Source organism: Macrobrachium nipponense, chromosome 4 (genome assembly GCF_015104395.2).
Source record: "Macrobrachium nipponense isolate FS-2020 chromosome 4, ASM1510439v2, whole genome shotgun sequence".
Lineage (NCBI taxonomy): Eukaryota > Metazoa > Arthropoda > Malacostraca > Decapoda > Palaemonidae > Macrobrachium > Macrobrachium nipponense.
Genome location: NC_061100.1, coordinates 49458328 through 49471846, shown reverse-complemented (window position 1 = coordinate 49471846; position 13519 = coordinate 49458328). Strand labels below are relative to the sequence as shown.

Sequence of the window (13519 nt, the reverse complement as noted above, 5' to 3'; positions counted from 1 at the left end):
TGATGCAACTCATATTTTATAAACTACAGAAATGTCGTTTTACATTATAAAATAACTTAACACCCTGTTCTCACAGTTTTAGATTCTCACCAAGGAAAAATGACAAAGGATGGCTGGTTCCTTCTGATAAGTCTGCATGGCTCATGCATGAATAATAGTTCTTATGTTTGGGAAACAAAAGAATGCCTGAAAATGTGGACATTGTATGATCACTGGATTGTATGAACAAAGTTTTATAATTTAGAAATTCAACTGCATACACTAGTTAACACTCGACAAAATATTCTTGGAATCATGATTAAAAGAAACTTATATTGTACAATAACTCAAAAGTTTGACTGCCATAAGGCTTAAAACAACTGTTAAATAATTTAACTAAAATACTTATATCTTCCTCATACAGTATTTACATATCTGACATAGAAACTTGGCACTACATGCTGTAACATTGACAGCAAACTCACTCAACTTTCTGGACTCATCAGAACAAATCTTCAATAACACAAGTGTCAACATTACAGCAGATTATCAGCTGACATACCTAATAATAAGTACATAGTTTACACAAAATAACAGAAAGTGCACCAGCTAACATACACAATTTTTAAAGAATATTCTCACTCACCACTTAAACTAGGAATCTACTCAAACTATCATTACAAAAAAATAATGGTGCAGTGTTCCTTTTAAAGCTCACATTCACAATTCAGGTTTAAAAAGTCTTATTTTAAATACAATTCAGACTGAAGATAGAATTTTCCAGTTGTAATCTAGTTCTAGGGGCATTTAACTCTCCCTTAATGGAACTTGTAACCCACCTGCTTCAATAATTGCAAGGCCTCCTTATATGGTCATCACTCAAAATAAAGCTCTACATATCATTTTATCTAATTAGTAAATTATTTTCCAGTTGATCACATTATGAAATTATCTTTCTGTTGTAATATGGTTCTAGTATGGCTAAACTCTATCAGTGTTACTTGTAACATCAACATTCACATGCTCTCTTAATGACCATCACTCACAAGCAGAAAGAGCTATTGCACTTGACAAACAGCAAATTATTCAATAACACCCCTTACATATATCCCAAATTTACCCTCTCATTACCTTCTACCTTCTATATTACATTACATATATAAGTACATATAAAATCGATCAACCTTCAATTCAAAAGTATTTCTAGCATTCCTTTTTTTATCTATCTCAGGTGGAATTTGAATTCAGTTTTAAAACTGCAGTCCTAGACAAAATTTGAGTGGAAATATGTAAATTTCTTATCGCACACAAGACATCCACTGAAATCTTAGCAATATATGAAGTTATACTGCTAGTGTCCAAGCAGCATACAGAAATACAGATTATTTACATTGCAATGTACCCAAACTTTCAAGATAAATTTCAAATATTACAGTACGTACATCTTTCATAATAAACTTCAAATATTACAGAAAATCAAAACCCTTAAAAACACTGAGCTATTATGCTAACACACCTGACTATGGATGCCCTTTAAATATCTTCACACTTAGACAAAAAAGGTGTTTGGAACTCATATGAACACAATAATGGTAAAAAATTAAATCCATAAATGTGATTTACGGAGCGCTATTCAAATAAAATGCTCTCATCTTCTTGACACTTTGGGAATTTCAATAATACTGGATATGCACTCTGACAACACAAAGAATATACCTGTCTACATTCAGAATTGCAAACCTTTAGCATCTTTCATACAAGTGTGCTTTAATTAATTTCTGAAAATGAGTACCCATACTGCTATTATAATGAATTCACCTTTGTGCTATGATTTTGTGCACATGGGAAATACTATAAGTAAATTATATCCTAAATGATGCTTCTGGAGAATTGATATGTCTCAATCGGAGATACACATCAGTTCCTATACCTTGCATAGCCTGAATCTCCAAACTGCCTCCCATGAAGTTTGCATAAGCTCGTGATGTAGGCAGCCCAAATCCAAATCTGTTTAAAACACAGAAAGAATTAAACAACGACTTTTCCTTAAATCTGAGTAAAGTAAATTCTAGAATGCCCATGCCCTGAATCAACCCAAAAGCCAAAATTTGTTTCAGGACCTAGGCTTTGGATAAAATGAAAACCAGTGCCCTAAGTTTGGTAGGGGTTACGTTAGGATTTGGCCCTGTAATTATCACTCTGACATTTCATTCAAGTAACTGAGCTCATACCTACATCAAGACCTCAGTTAAACACAAAGCCTTTTACTTATGGTGATGTTAAAAATACTTCAGAATTAATGCATCAAGTATATTTGACACTATATTCAGGCCTACTGTTGCTAAGGTAGTACCAGACACAGCACTACCACTGTACCAGCTCTGAACTCTCAAAGTTCTTTGTAAAGTATCATGGCAAGCTAATTCAGTGAAACCTCATTTTAATGCACTAATGGTGGGGAGGTGGAAGGTAGTCTGTTGAAACCAATTGTCTGTTGAATTGAAGTGTTGTAGACTAGGCCTAGCCTAGCCTACGTTTGAGCATACTGGGTAGGCACAGAAATTGTTTCTAATAATAAACTATTGAAAAACAAGCCTATTTATTACAGTAAATTGGATTACTGGAATAAAATATGAAATCAGGTGTTAATTCACTCACATTTAAAGGAAACTAAACGAAATTTACCATAAATAAACATTTGCGCGACAGGGCGGAGCTTTGATTTGTTTACGTGCTTTCATTGCAAATGGCCGACACGCTAGCAAACGTACGACGGATCCCATATTCGTAAGAAATTTATCGTAAGTTTGTGATAACAGACTCATAATTTGGCTTTTTTCAATGTCATTTATAAATCTTACAAAAAAATGCTTATGATACATTGGCAGTTAGCCTGTTTGGTTTTTTCCACAAAATATACTTGTAAAATAAGGGTGCGTTTCATGCGAGGACGCTTCTTATATGACAGCAAAAAAGGCAAATGTTTGTAAACCAAATTATTGTAAATGTAGGCAATCCCCAGTTATCGGCCGGGGTTCTGTTCTGGGTGGGGTGCTGAGAAGTGACAATCACCATTAACCAAACTCAGCAATTTAAGGCACTTATGGCGCTGATAACCAGTGACAGACAGTCCCCGTTTATTGCAGAATTCAGTGAATGGCAATTTGGTTTTATGGCACTTGTCTAGCTCCATAAAATCTGTGATTTTTGGCACCATAACCTGCCAAGTTTCGGTTATCGCCATCATAAGGTGCCAGTAATAGAGTTATGGCGCCATAACATACCTAACAGAGGCCCCATTAACCAGTTATCGGTGCCATTAACTGAAATTAGGCGACATAGCTCCATAAATCGCAGAGTTTTGGTGAATGGTGGTTTTCGCTCATCAGCAGCCAGCTAAGAACGGAACTGCCCCAGATAACCGGGGATTGCCTGTAATGGCGCCTCTGTTTGATAGATATGTTACGGCGCCATAACTGGTTATTGGCGCCTCTGTTAGGTATGTTATGGCGCCGATAACCAGAACTCAGCGCTTTATGGCACCATAAATTGCCAATTTTATGGCACTAGACAAGCCCCCATAAAACTGGATCACCATTAACAAAGTCCACCAATAAGCGGGGACTAACTGTAAATGTAAATATTGTTTTTAACCAAAGTAGTGTAAATAAATTTAAATATTGTACAGTATAAATATGTAGTTACCTTTAAAGTTTGAAAGTTTACCTAAACTTTACCTTTAACATATTCTGTGATGGTATGGAGGTCTAATAATGCTGTGATCATATAGTGGGGCACTCACATGATTTATAACTGAAGCCAATAAACTCCTCCAAAACAATGCTGGTAGTTGAGAGGGACGATAATGGCTGTGTGCAGGTGGAAGAAAGTGGTGGTGGTGGAGAGTCAGGGTCACTTTCATGAACCACAGGTTTGGGCTTGAAGAATGAATCCAACGTTAATTGTTTCCTACTGTTATACTGTTCATGAATTATTAATTCCCTTAAATGTTCTAAGGTGTTCAAAATAACCCTGAATTTCCCGATTCTCACACACATCAATGTATTTTATGAGGGTGTCGAGACATTTTAGGATGAACCGCCACCTCTTCTTCAGTCACGGATGCTGCTTTCAGAAAAGTTATCTCGAATAGAATCGGCAGTTTCCCCAAGTGAAAGAAGTTGATACCTGGGGTTGGCAATGTTGTCTTCTCCAGTATGAAGAAATATTTGATGAAAATTGTCAGGCTCAAAACCCTTAAAGTCAACTTCAGGTTCCTCGTCAGACATCAACTTTTCCAACAATTGGATAGAGTTGTCAATTTTACTTGTTTCCAAACAGATACAAAATTGTAGTTTCCTGACTTGAGGTTTTATCACTTGATGTTGTCTAAAGTTTGCTGTCCTCTTGTGTCTTGAATCAGATCTTCCTTCCTCGAGGACAACCAAGACTTCATCAAGATCCACCGGTTGTATCAATGCTTTAGTATATGTGGGGAGGAAAACAACTTGGATACGACCACCACAGCTAATGAGTCAATCTGCATCTGGGTGTGCTGGAGCATTGTCGAAGAGTACATCTGCAGGAGCAATATGTAATGTGTTCTCCTGAAAATAGCACACTTCGGGAACAAAAGTATTAAAAACCAAATCACTGAAAATTTTACTACTGAACCAAACATTTTTTGTGTTAAAATAAATCACGGGTAACGTATGCATGTAGTTCGTTGAGACACCTTGGTTTAGCAACTTTACCTACTACGGGTGCATACCCGAAACATTTACCCGCAGTAAAGGAGAGAATTTATCTTTGCTAATTTTTTTCCCAAGAACCTTGTCATCACTCATAAATTCCTGGGTATTAATTGAGAGTGAGTGCCAAACAAAAAAGTTGCAACAGCATTGTAAATCTGACTAAGGTGTAAGTCTTCCTCCCTAACGAGTTTCTGAAATTTAAGATGGAACGGTTCAACAGCATCTTTATCACAACTACCAGGCTCATGTTGATTACGGAATCGCTACAGCCAACCTGTACAGTGGTCCTCCCGTATTTGTAGGGGATGCGTACCAGACCCTTCCATGAATAGTTAGGACCCGCGAAAAGTTGGAACCCCTATAAAAATGCTTAAAACCTTCTATTTTGTTAGTTAAACTCAAGAAAAACCGACAAAAAATTTTTATACCTGGTTTTTTAATAGTTTTTTAAAACAAAATGTGCATTTTATGATGAAATTGATTAAAAAAAAAGAAATTTGTAGATATTTCTCATAGAAAAATACCGTGAATATGCGAATTTTCCGCAAATAATGCAGGGAAATGTTCCCAAGAGAAATCCACGAATGTGTGAGTCCGCGAATCCGGAGAATGCGAATATGGGGGGTCCACTGTACTGCCACTGAAATTAATACCCAAATCTTCTGCAATATAGTGGTTGCATCAAGAATCTCCACTCCACGAACAACCAACGTTCACTGACCTCTCTTGCACATACCACTTGTAGACCCACTTCCTCTAGGTCTTTACTTTGATACACTTTCACGTGCTTATACCAGTGCACAACACCTTTCTTTTGTAGGGTCAACATCAAACTTCGCTCTAAAAGCTTGGAGTATTTCCTTACTTGTATGTATGTCACTTACAGTTTGCTTTTTCACACCACTTCACACACTTTGGCAACAGCAACTCCAGACTCCAGCTTCATAATAAGTTCCAATTTTGCACCAATGCTGAGGTTAGTGCGTTTCCTTTTCTCACCTCCCTTACGCACAGAAGACAGTGAAGGGCACAACAAAGAACAACCAGAAGCAACATCTGAATACATGCAGTTACACATGAATAAGAACGACCAGTTCCAGAACTACTAGGCTTTGTCTATTAATAACTATTATATTATTGTGTATGTACATATATAGTGCATTTAAATATGCGTGATGTACGGTATGATATGTGAGGCAATGAGTGACAAACAATATGCGTGCCACATGAGTAACATGACCAAACGGTAACAATATGCTCGCCGCATGAGTAAACCTAAACAAAGGAAAAAACAAAGGGCCAGGCCACCACTACCCTTGGCCGGAGCTTGTCAATTAAATATGTCCATTGGTTCTGGGTCCGTTGAATCGAGGCATTACTATATTCAACAAACAGCCTAGGATATGATACCAAAGAATACTATTTTAGCATAACAATTGCTCCATAAAATTATTAATAAAAAATATAAATATACATGCTCTTTATTCAGAATTAACTGAAACATTATTTGCAGAGACCTTACCTTACAGACCTTACATCTTGTTCGGGTTGCCCCAGGTCCCTCAGTGTGAGGCACCTCTAATGTCTACCAGAGAGTTGCTAGTGCATCTTCCGGTATATTTTGCATCCAATCTTGGATGGTCTGGGATGCAGTTTAGATATTTGTCGAGCTTATTCTTAAACACATCCACACTCACTCCTGTTATATTCCTCAGATGAGCTGGCAACGCATTGAATAGACGCTGTATTATCGATGCGGGTGCATAGTGGATTAATGTCCTGTGTGCTTTCCTTATTTTTCCTGGTATAGTTTTGGGCACTATTAATCTACCTCTGCTTGCTCTTTCTGATATTTTTAGCTCCATGATGTTTTCGGCTATTCCTTCTATCTGTTTCCATGCCTGAATTATCATGTAGCGTTCTCTTCTCCTTTCTAGAATATATAATTTTAAAGATTGTAGTCTTTCCCAGTAGTCAAGGTCCTTAACTTCTTCTATTCTAGCTGTAAAGGACCTTTGTACACTCTCTATTTGTGCGATATCCTTTTGATAGTGTGGGTACCATATCATATTGCAATATTCAAGTGGACAACGAACATATGTTTTATAAAGCATAATCATGTGTTCAGCTTTTCTTCTTTTGAAGTGCCTTCACAACATTCCCATTTTTGCTTTACATTTTGCCAATAGAATTGCTACTTGATCATTGCATAACATTTTCCTATTCATCATCACACCAAGGTCTTTAACTGCTTCCTTATTTGTGATTGTCTCATTATTAGGTCCCCTATATGCATATAGCTTTCCTTCTCTGTCTCCATAGTTTGATTCAAATTTATCAGAGTTAAATACCATCCTATTTACCTCTGCCCATTCATATACTTTGTTAAGGTCTCTTTGTAGCGCGTTCCTATCTTCATCACAAGTAATTTCTCTACTTATTCTTGTGTCATCGGCGAAACTACTCACTACCGAGTCCTTAACATTACTGTCTATGTCTGCAATCATAATAACAAACAGTAATGCAGCTAACACCGTACCTTGTGGCACACTGGAAATTACCTTAGCTTCATCCGATTTCTCATCATTTGCAATAACTATCTGTTTTCTGTTGTGTAAAAATTCTTTTAACCATCTTCCTACTTTATCCACTATACGTATTATGTTTTCTAATTTTCTTCGCTAATATATTATGGTCTACCTTGTCAAAAGCTTTTGCAAAGTCTAGATAAACCACATCTGTTTCATTTCCGCTTTTCATATTTTTGTATATGTTCTCACAGTGGACTAACAGTTGGGTTTGTGTACTTTTTCCGGGTACGAAACCATGTTGTCATATATTAAACAGATTACGTATTTTTTATTAAACGTTTCATAATATTTTTCTTCATTACCCTTTCATACACTTTCATAATATGTGATGTTAGACTCACAGGCCTATAATTACTTGCCTCTAGTCTTGATCCACTTTTGAATGTAGGGGTAATATATGCTAATTTGTGCTCATCATAAATCATGCCTGTATCTACACTTTGTCTTAATAATATTGCAAGTGGCTTTGCGATAGAATGAACTACTTTCTTTAACAAAATGCAGGAACACCATCAGGCCCTGCTGCAGCTCCATTTTTAATTTCATTAACCCTTAAACGCCGAAGCGGTAAAAAAAAAAAAAAATGTCTCCCGTGTGCCGGAGGTGTTTCAGAGTGAGCGCAGAAGCGGAAAAAATATTTTTTTCAAAAAATAACAGCGCGCTTAGTTTTCAAGATTAAGAGTTCATTTTTGGCTCCTTTTTTGTCATTGGCTGAAGTTTAGTATCCAACCATCAGAAATGAAAAAAATTATCATTATCATATATAAATATGATAGCGCAAAAACGAAATTTCATATATAATTGTATTCAAATCGCGCTGTGCGCGAAACGGTTAAAGGTAACGAGTTTTTTCGTTGTAATGTACACTAAATTACAATCATTTTGGTATATAACACATCGTAAAAACGATAAAGCAACACAGAGAAAATATTATCACAAAATAATGCATGAATTCGTAACGCACGGACGTAAACAAATATTTTTTTCAAAAATTCACCATAAATCTAAATATTGTCCTAGAGACTTCCAATTTCTTTCAAAATGAAGACATATGATTGAATATTACTATACTGTAAGAATGTTAGCTTACAAATGCAGTTTTCGACAATATCTGACTAGGTAAAGTTGACCGAATGTCGAATTTTTTATATATATTTTTTTTATATGCAATTATTTCGGAAATAAGAAAAGCTACAACCTTCAAATATTTTTTGTTTTATTCTACATGAAATTGCGCACATTTTCATATATAAAACTCTATGAAATGCCTAATATGAAATGGAGCAAATATTCCGAGAATGGAACGTACGCATTTCGGAGATTTGTGGCGGAGAATCCGCGCGCGGAGGGAAGGAAAGATTTTTTTTTAAATTCACCATAAATCTAAATATTGTGCTAGAGACTTCGAATTTGTTTCAAGATGAAGATAAATGACTGAATATTACTAGACTGTAAGAGTTTTAGCTTATAATTGCGTTTTTCGACCATTTCGGTAGAGTCAAAGTTGATCCGAACGTGGTTTTTTTTCTATTTATCGTGATTTATATGCAAATATTTCAAAAATGAGAAAAGCTACAACCTTCAATTATATTTTGTTGTATTCTACATGAAATTGCGCACATTTTCATATATAAACTTTTTTATGTAACGGCTAATTTAAAATGGTGCAAACATTACCACAATCACACGTATGATTTTTTCACAAGAGTTACCGCGCGGACGTAAAGAAAATGTTATTTTTTTCATAAATTCACTATAAATCGAAATATTGTGCTAGAGACTTCCAATTTGTTGCAAACTGAAGGTAAATGCTTGAATATTACTAGAATATAAGCGGTTTAGCTTACAATTGCGTTTTTCGACCATTTCGGTAGAGTCAAAGTTGACCGAAGGTTGAAAATTTGTCACTTATCATTTTTAATATGAAAATATTTCAAAATTGATAAAAGCTACAACCATGGGTTGTTTTTAGTTGTATTGTGCATGAAAGTGCGCACATTTTCATATATAAAACTTTATGTAACGGCTAATTTAAAATGGTGCAAATATTACCACAATCGCATGTATGATTTTTTCGGAAGAGTTACCGCGCGGACGTAAGGAAAAAGTTTTTTCATAAATTCACCATAAATCGAAATATTGTGCTAGAGACTTCCAATTAGTTGCAAAATTAAGTTAAATGATTGAATATTACTAAAATATTAGAGTTTAGCTTACAATGCGTTTTTCGACCATCTCGATAGAGTCAAAGTTGACCGAAGGTTGAAATTTTGGCACTTATCGTTATTTATATGAAAATATCTCAAAACTGATAAAAGCTACAATCATGAGTATTTTTTTTTTTGTATTCTTCATAAAAATGCGCACATTTTCATATATATAATACTCCATGTAACGGCTAATTTAAAATGGTACAAAAATTATGTCAAAGTGACGAAATAATTTCAGAGATGTGTCACAGATACTTTTTAGTGCGGCAAGAAAGAAATTCGCGCTTGCGCCCCTGCGTAACGATTGTAAACAAAACAACACCTTGATCCGTGAACTCCCAGCATCCTCCAAGGCGCGTGATTCAAGAGTTTTTGGCTGGTAGGCCTAAAAGTATTTTTCCGCGAATTTTTTAAAAAACTTTTGTATGTCGACGTAAAATACGTCCAGTCGGCACCCGAGAGACAAAAAATGTTGACATAAAATACGTCCAGTCGGCGTTTAAGGGTTAATAGCCTGCACAATATCATCTTCATTAATATCTATGTCAGCTAAATATTCACTATTTTCATTCCTTACTTCTATATCATTATCTTCATTCTATCTATTAGGGGTGAATTCTCTCTTATATCGTTCTGCCAATATGTTGCAAATTTCTTTTTTCATTCGTATATCTCCCTTCAATTCTTTAGAGGGCCTATTTCTATTCTTCTTTTATTCATCTTTTTCTCGTATGAGTATAATAGTTTGGGGTTTTGCTTGATATTTACTAGGGTTTTTTCTTCCAAGTCCCGTTTTTCCTTTTCTTTTGATTGTATAATCTTTTGTTCTGCATTTTCTATCTTACTTTTTAGTTCTATAACTTTCCATGCATTTTTTTCTTTTGCAAGAACTTTTTTCCACTTTCTGATTTTCTGGAACAAGATCCTTCTGTCTCTTGGTATGCATGACTGATGTTTACTTTTCTTCTTCGGTATATATTTATCCACTATTTTCTCTAATATTTTATGTAATATCTCCGTATTTACCCTTATGTCATCACTTACGAAAATGTTATCCCAATCTTTGTTTAATTCTTCATTTATTTCAGACCATTTTATATTTTTACTGTAGAAGTTGTATTTTCCATATCCTTCCCACTTTTTCATTTCTTGCTTATCTCTGTTTTCACTTGCTTTGGAATGGACTGTTAATTCTATGACATTATGGTCTGAAATCCTCGCATTATAAACTATGATTTCTTTAACATAATTCATCTCGTTCACAAATACTAGGTCTAAAGTCTTTTCCTTTCTTGTTGGCAGGTGATTTATTTGTTGAATGTTGTATTCTAGTAGCATATCTAATAGAGTACTTAGAATTGGCTCTTATCTTCTGCACTACTATTACTCTCTTTTTCATATGTATAAGTACAACCACAATCTCCTATTCGTTCTTTCCAGTCTACGAAAGGAAAGTTGAAGTCTCCAGATAGGAGAATAGTCCAGTCCTTGTGATTTCTACATATATCATCCAATTTTTCTATTATTACATCAAACTCTTTAGTATTAGGGTGTCTATATAATACTATGTTCATTAATTTTTCAGATTCAAATTCTACCGCTATTAGTTCACATTCTGAGTTACTATATTTCTCATATATTTTTCCTTGTTTTTTGTCTTTCCCATATATTGCGGTTCCCCCTTGATTCCTATTTTTTCTATCTGATCTATAAGTTTGGAACCCTTTTATTTGATCATCATTCCCAGTCTCTTGGGAATACCAGGTTTCACTTATATTCATTAATATCTATTTTCTTTTCAATTTAGGTTAGTTCTTCTAAGTACTCTATTTTTCTGTTTGAGTTACTCGTAACTAAACCCTGCGCATTCATCACTATGATGGTTTGCGTGTTTTCTCCTTCATTTAATATGGGTAATAATAGATTTTCCTTTTATACTCTATAAATGTAATTGATCTATAAAAAGTTAAAAAAAAACTACTAAAGATTTTCAGTAAGAAAATTCATAATCAATGAAGTAAAAAAATACCGCCATAGCTGACAGCAAGAGCAGCTTAGTAACCTAGCCCAAAATCCTCACCTTTGAAGGATGCACTGGCTAGCATAACTAAATTATACCTAACCACAAAAATGTTAGGGAACTAAAACTAGGGGTTTAATTCTAAGCACTTAGAATTATACAGCACCACAAAAATAAATAACTTCTGTAGTGCACTAAGGAGCATGTGACCCTTGACACAGACTAATGAGTAATGGGAATCTTGGCACCAGCCTGAGCACTGTTGCCCCACGTGTATGAGAAGGGTGAAGGAAAACTATAAATGCTATAGGTAAGGGAAAATTATCTTATCCCTAGTCCTTTTATATTGCCACTCTGTGTCAGATCAGAGGCACTATTCTAGCCAAGACAAACTATGAGAGAAATCTTTGATATTGGTTGGTCTGTCTTATGAAGCCAAAGGGTACCATGAGTAACTTTTCTGCAGATAAACAGTAGCTACATGGGCAAATATAAAAAAATATAAGAAAATAATTTTTTTATAATATTTACTTACAAATTCTAATATAGTTTTAATATTTATTTACAAATTTTAAGTTTTAATATCTGTAGTATTAAGTTAAAAAAATAACTTTACAGAACTCACCCGTGCATAGGTCCACCAGCTGGATTGGGATTCACTGCTTCTATCATATTAGAAAATACACCTTGACTTTCTTCACTACTCTGAACATTTGCATCATTGGCAGTTGTAAAATTGTAGTCCAAGACACGGCCAACCAGATGATGAGGAATTCCACCGCCACGATCACTTATCCTGTGTGGGGAGAGATTTTTATTGCAATGGTCATAGCTACAGTAACTCCAATTGAATTCATAGGATAGATTTAAGACGGTGGTTCAAGCTATTCAAGCTACTGTTCACTCAGCTCCCCGCCACCTCTACAGTGGCCCTCTTCCACAAAGAAACAACCACACAAACACCAAATATAAGCTAAGATATCTCAAGATGAAACTCATGCTGGTTAAACAATTTTATCGAAATGAGATGGTAAATTTAATCTGACCTGTAACTGCAATGTCCTAACAAATTTGTCATCACTTAAATTCAAATGTTCTGACTTTTAACTTGGAATTTGGCCCACATAATAAAACAATGCCTTCAACTTAACTGAGCTAATCTTATCCTTTGAAAAACATTTTACCTAAGTGTTCATATATAGAGCATACCATATACAATTTGCAAAAAAAGAAAACCAGTTATGGTCTTGTTACCTCCTGTAAAATACAACTTCCCTATTTTGGAAATGCATAAGGCTTTCAACATCTACCAAAGCCAAGTGAAACCTAGCTAAACCATTTCTACTGAGCACTAACAAATACTTGGGAATAAAATTCCATTCTACTAATACAAAAAAACAACAGAGCCACTTCAAAATAATAATGGTAAACACAAACTTTTCAAATTAACCAGACATCCTAAATTATTATTAGTACATCCCTTCATAACATTAAGACAGCTAATTATCTACTATTCTATATAATAGATACTACTTTCTTGAACAACAGTACAATGACACAAATGAACAATTCTTGTTGATTATATATAAATATATAGTTGAACATCTGGTCTACTAAAGCTGCCTAAATGCAGAAAAGGAATTTAACTCTAGAATCATCATTGCCTCTGACTCCAGAGCTTTTACTATATCTAATCTGCAGTCATTTTCAGCCTCCCATCTCAAGTTCCCATGGTAAACAAAGATATTTTCACCATTTTGGTAATCCATCAAAAGCTCCCCATCAAAAAAAAGGAAACTTCATAATTTAAATAGACCTAAACGTTGACATATTTCTCAGTTGGACATAAAATCATATGATTCAAACACCCAGTGTTTCATCGATGCAGAACTGCAGTATGTGCACCAGAACCGTTAGCATTGGAAGAACAAGAAAAATGGTTAGAATTGTTAAGTTAAAGTGGAA

General features: G+C 34.9%; 1 protein-coding gene across 1 annotated transcript in view; it reads right to left on the bottom strand.

The window, feature by feature from the left end:
- Window positions 1–6: 6 nt before the first annotated feature.
- LOC135211355 (branched-chain alpha-ketoacid dehydrogenase kinase-like) overlaps window positions 7–13519 on the bottom strand; it is a 203688-nt gene continuing 190175 nt past the window's right edge. The window contains exons 7-8 of the mRNA XM_064244669.1: window positions 12180–12350; window positions 7–1986 (exon numbers count right to left, since the gene is read on the bottom strand). Of these exons, the coding sequence (XP_064100739.1) occupies window positions 1842–1986; window positions 12180–12350 (316 nt within the window). The 3' untranslated portion in view covers window positions 7–1841. The remainder of the gene's footprint in view (window positions 1987–12179; window positions 12351–13519) is intronic.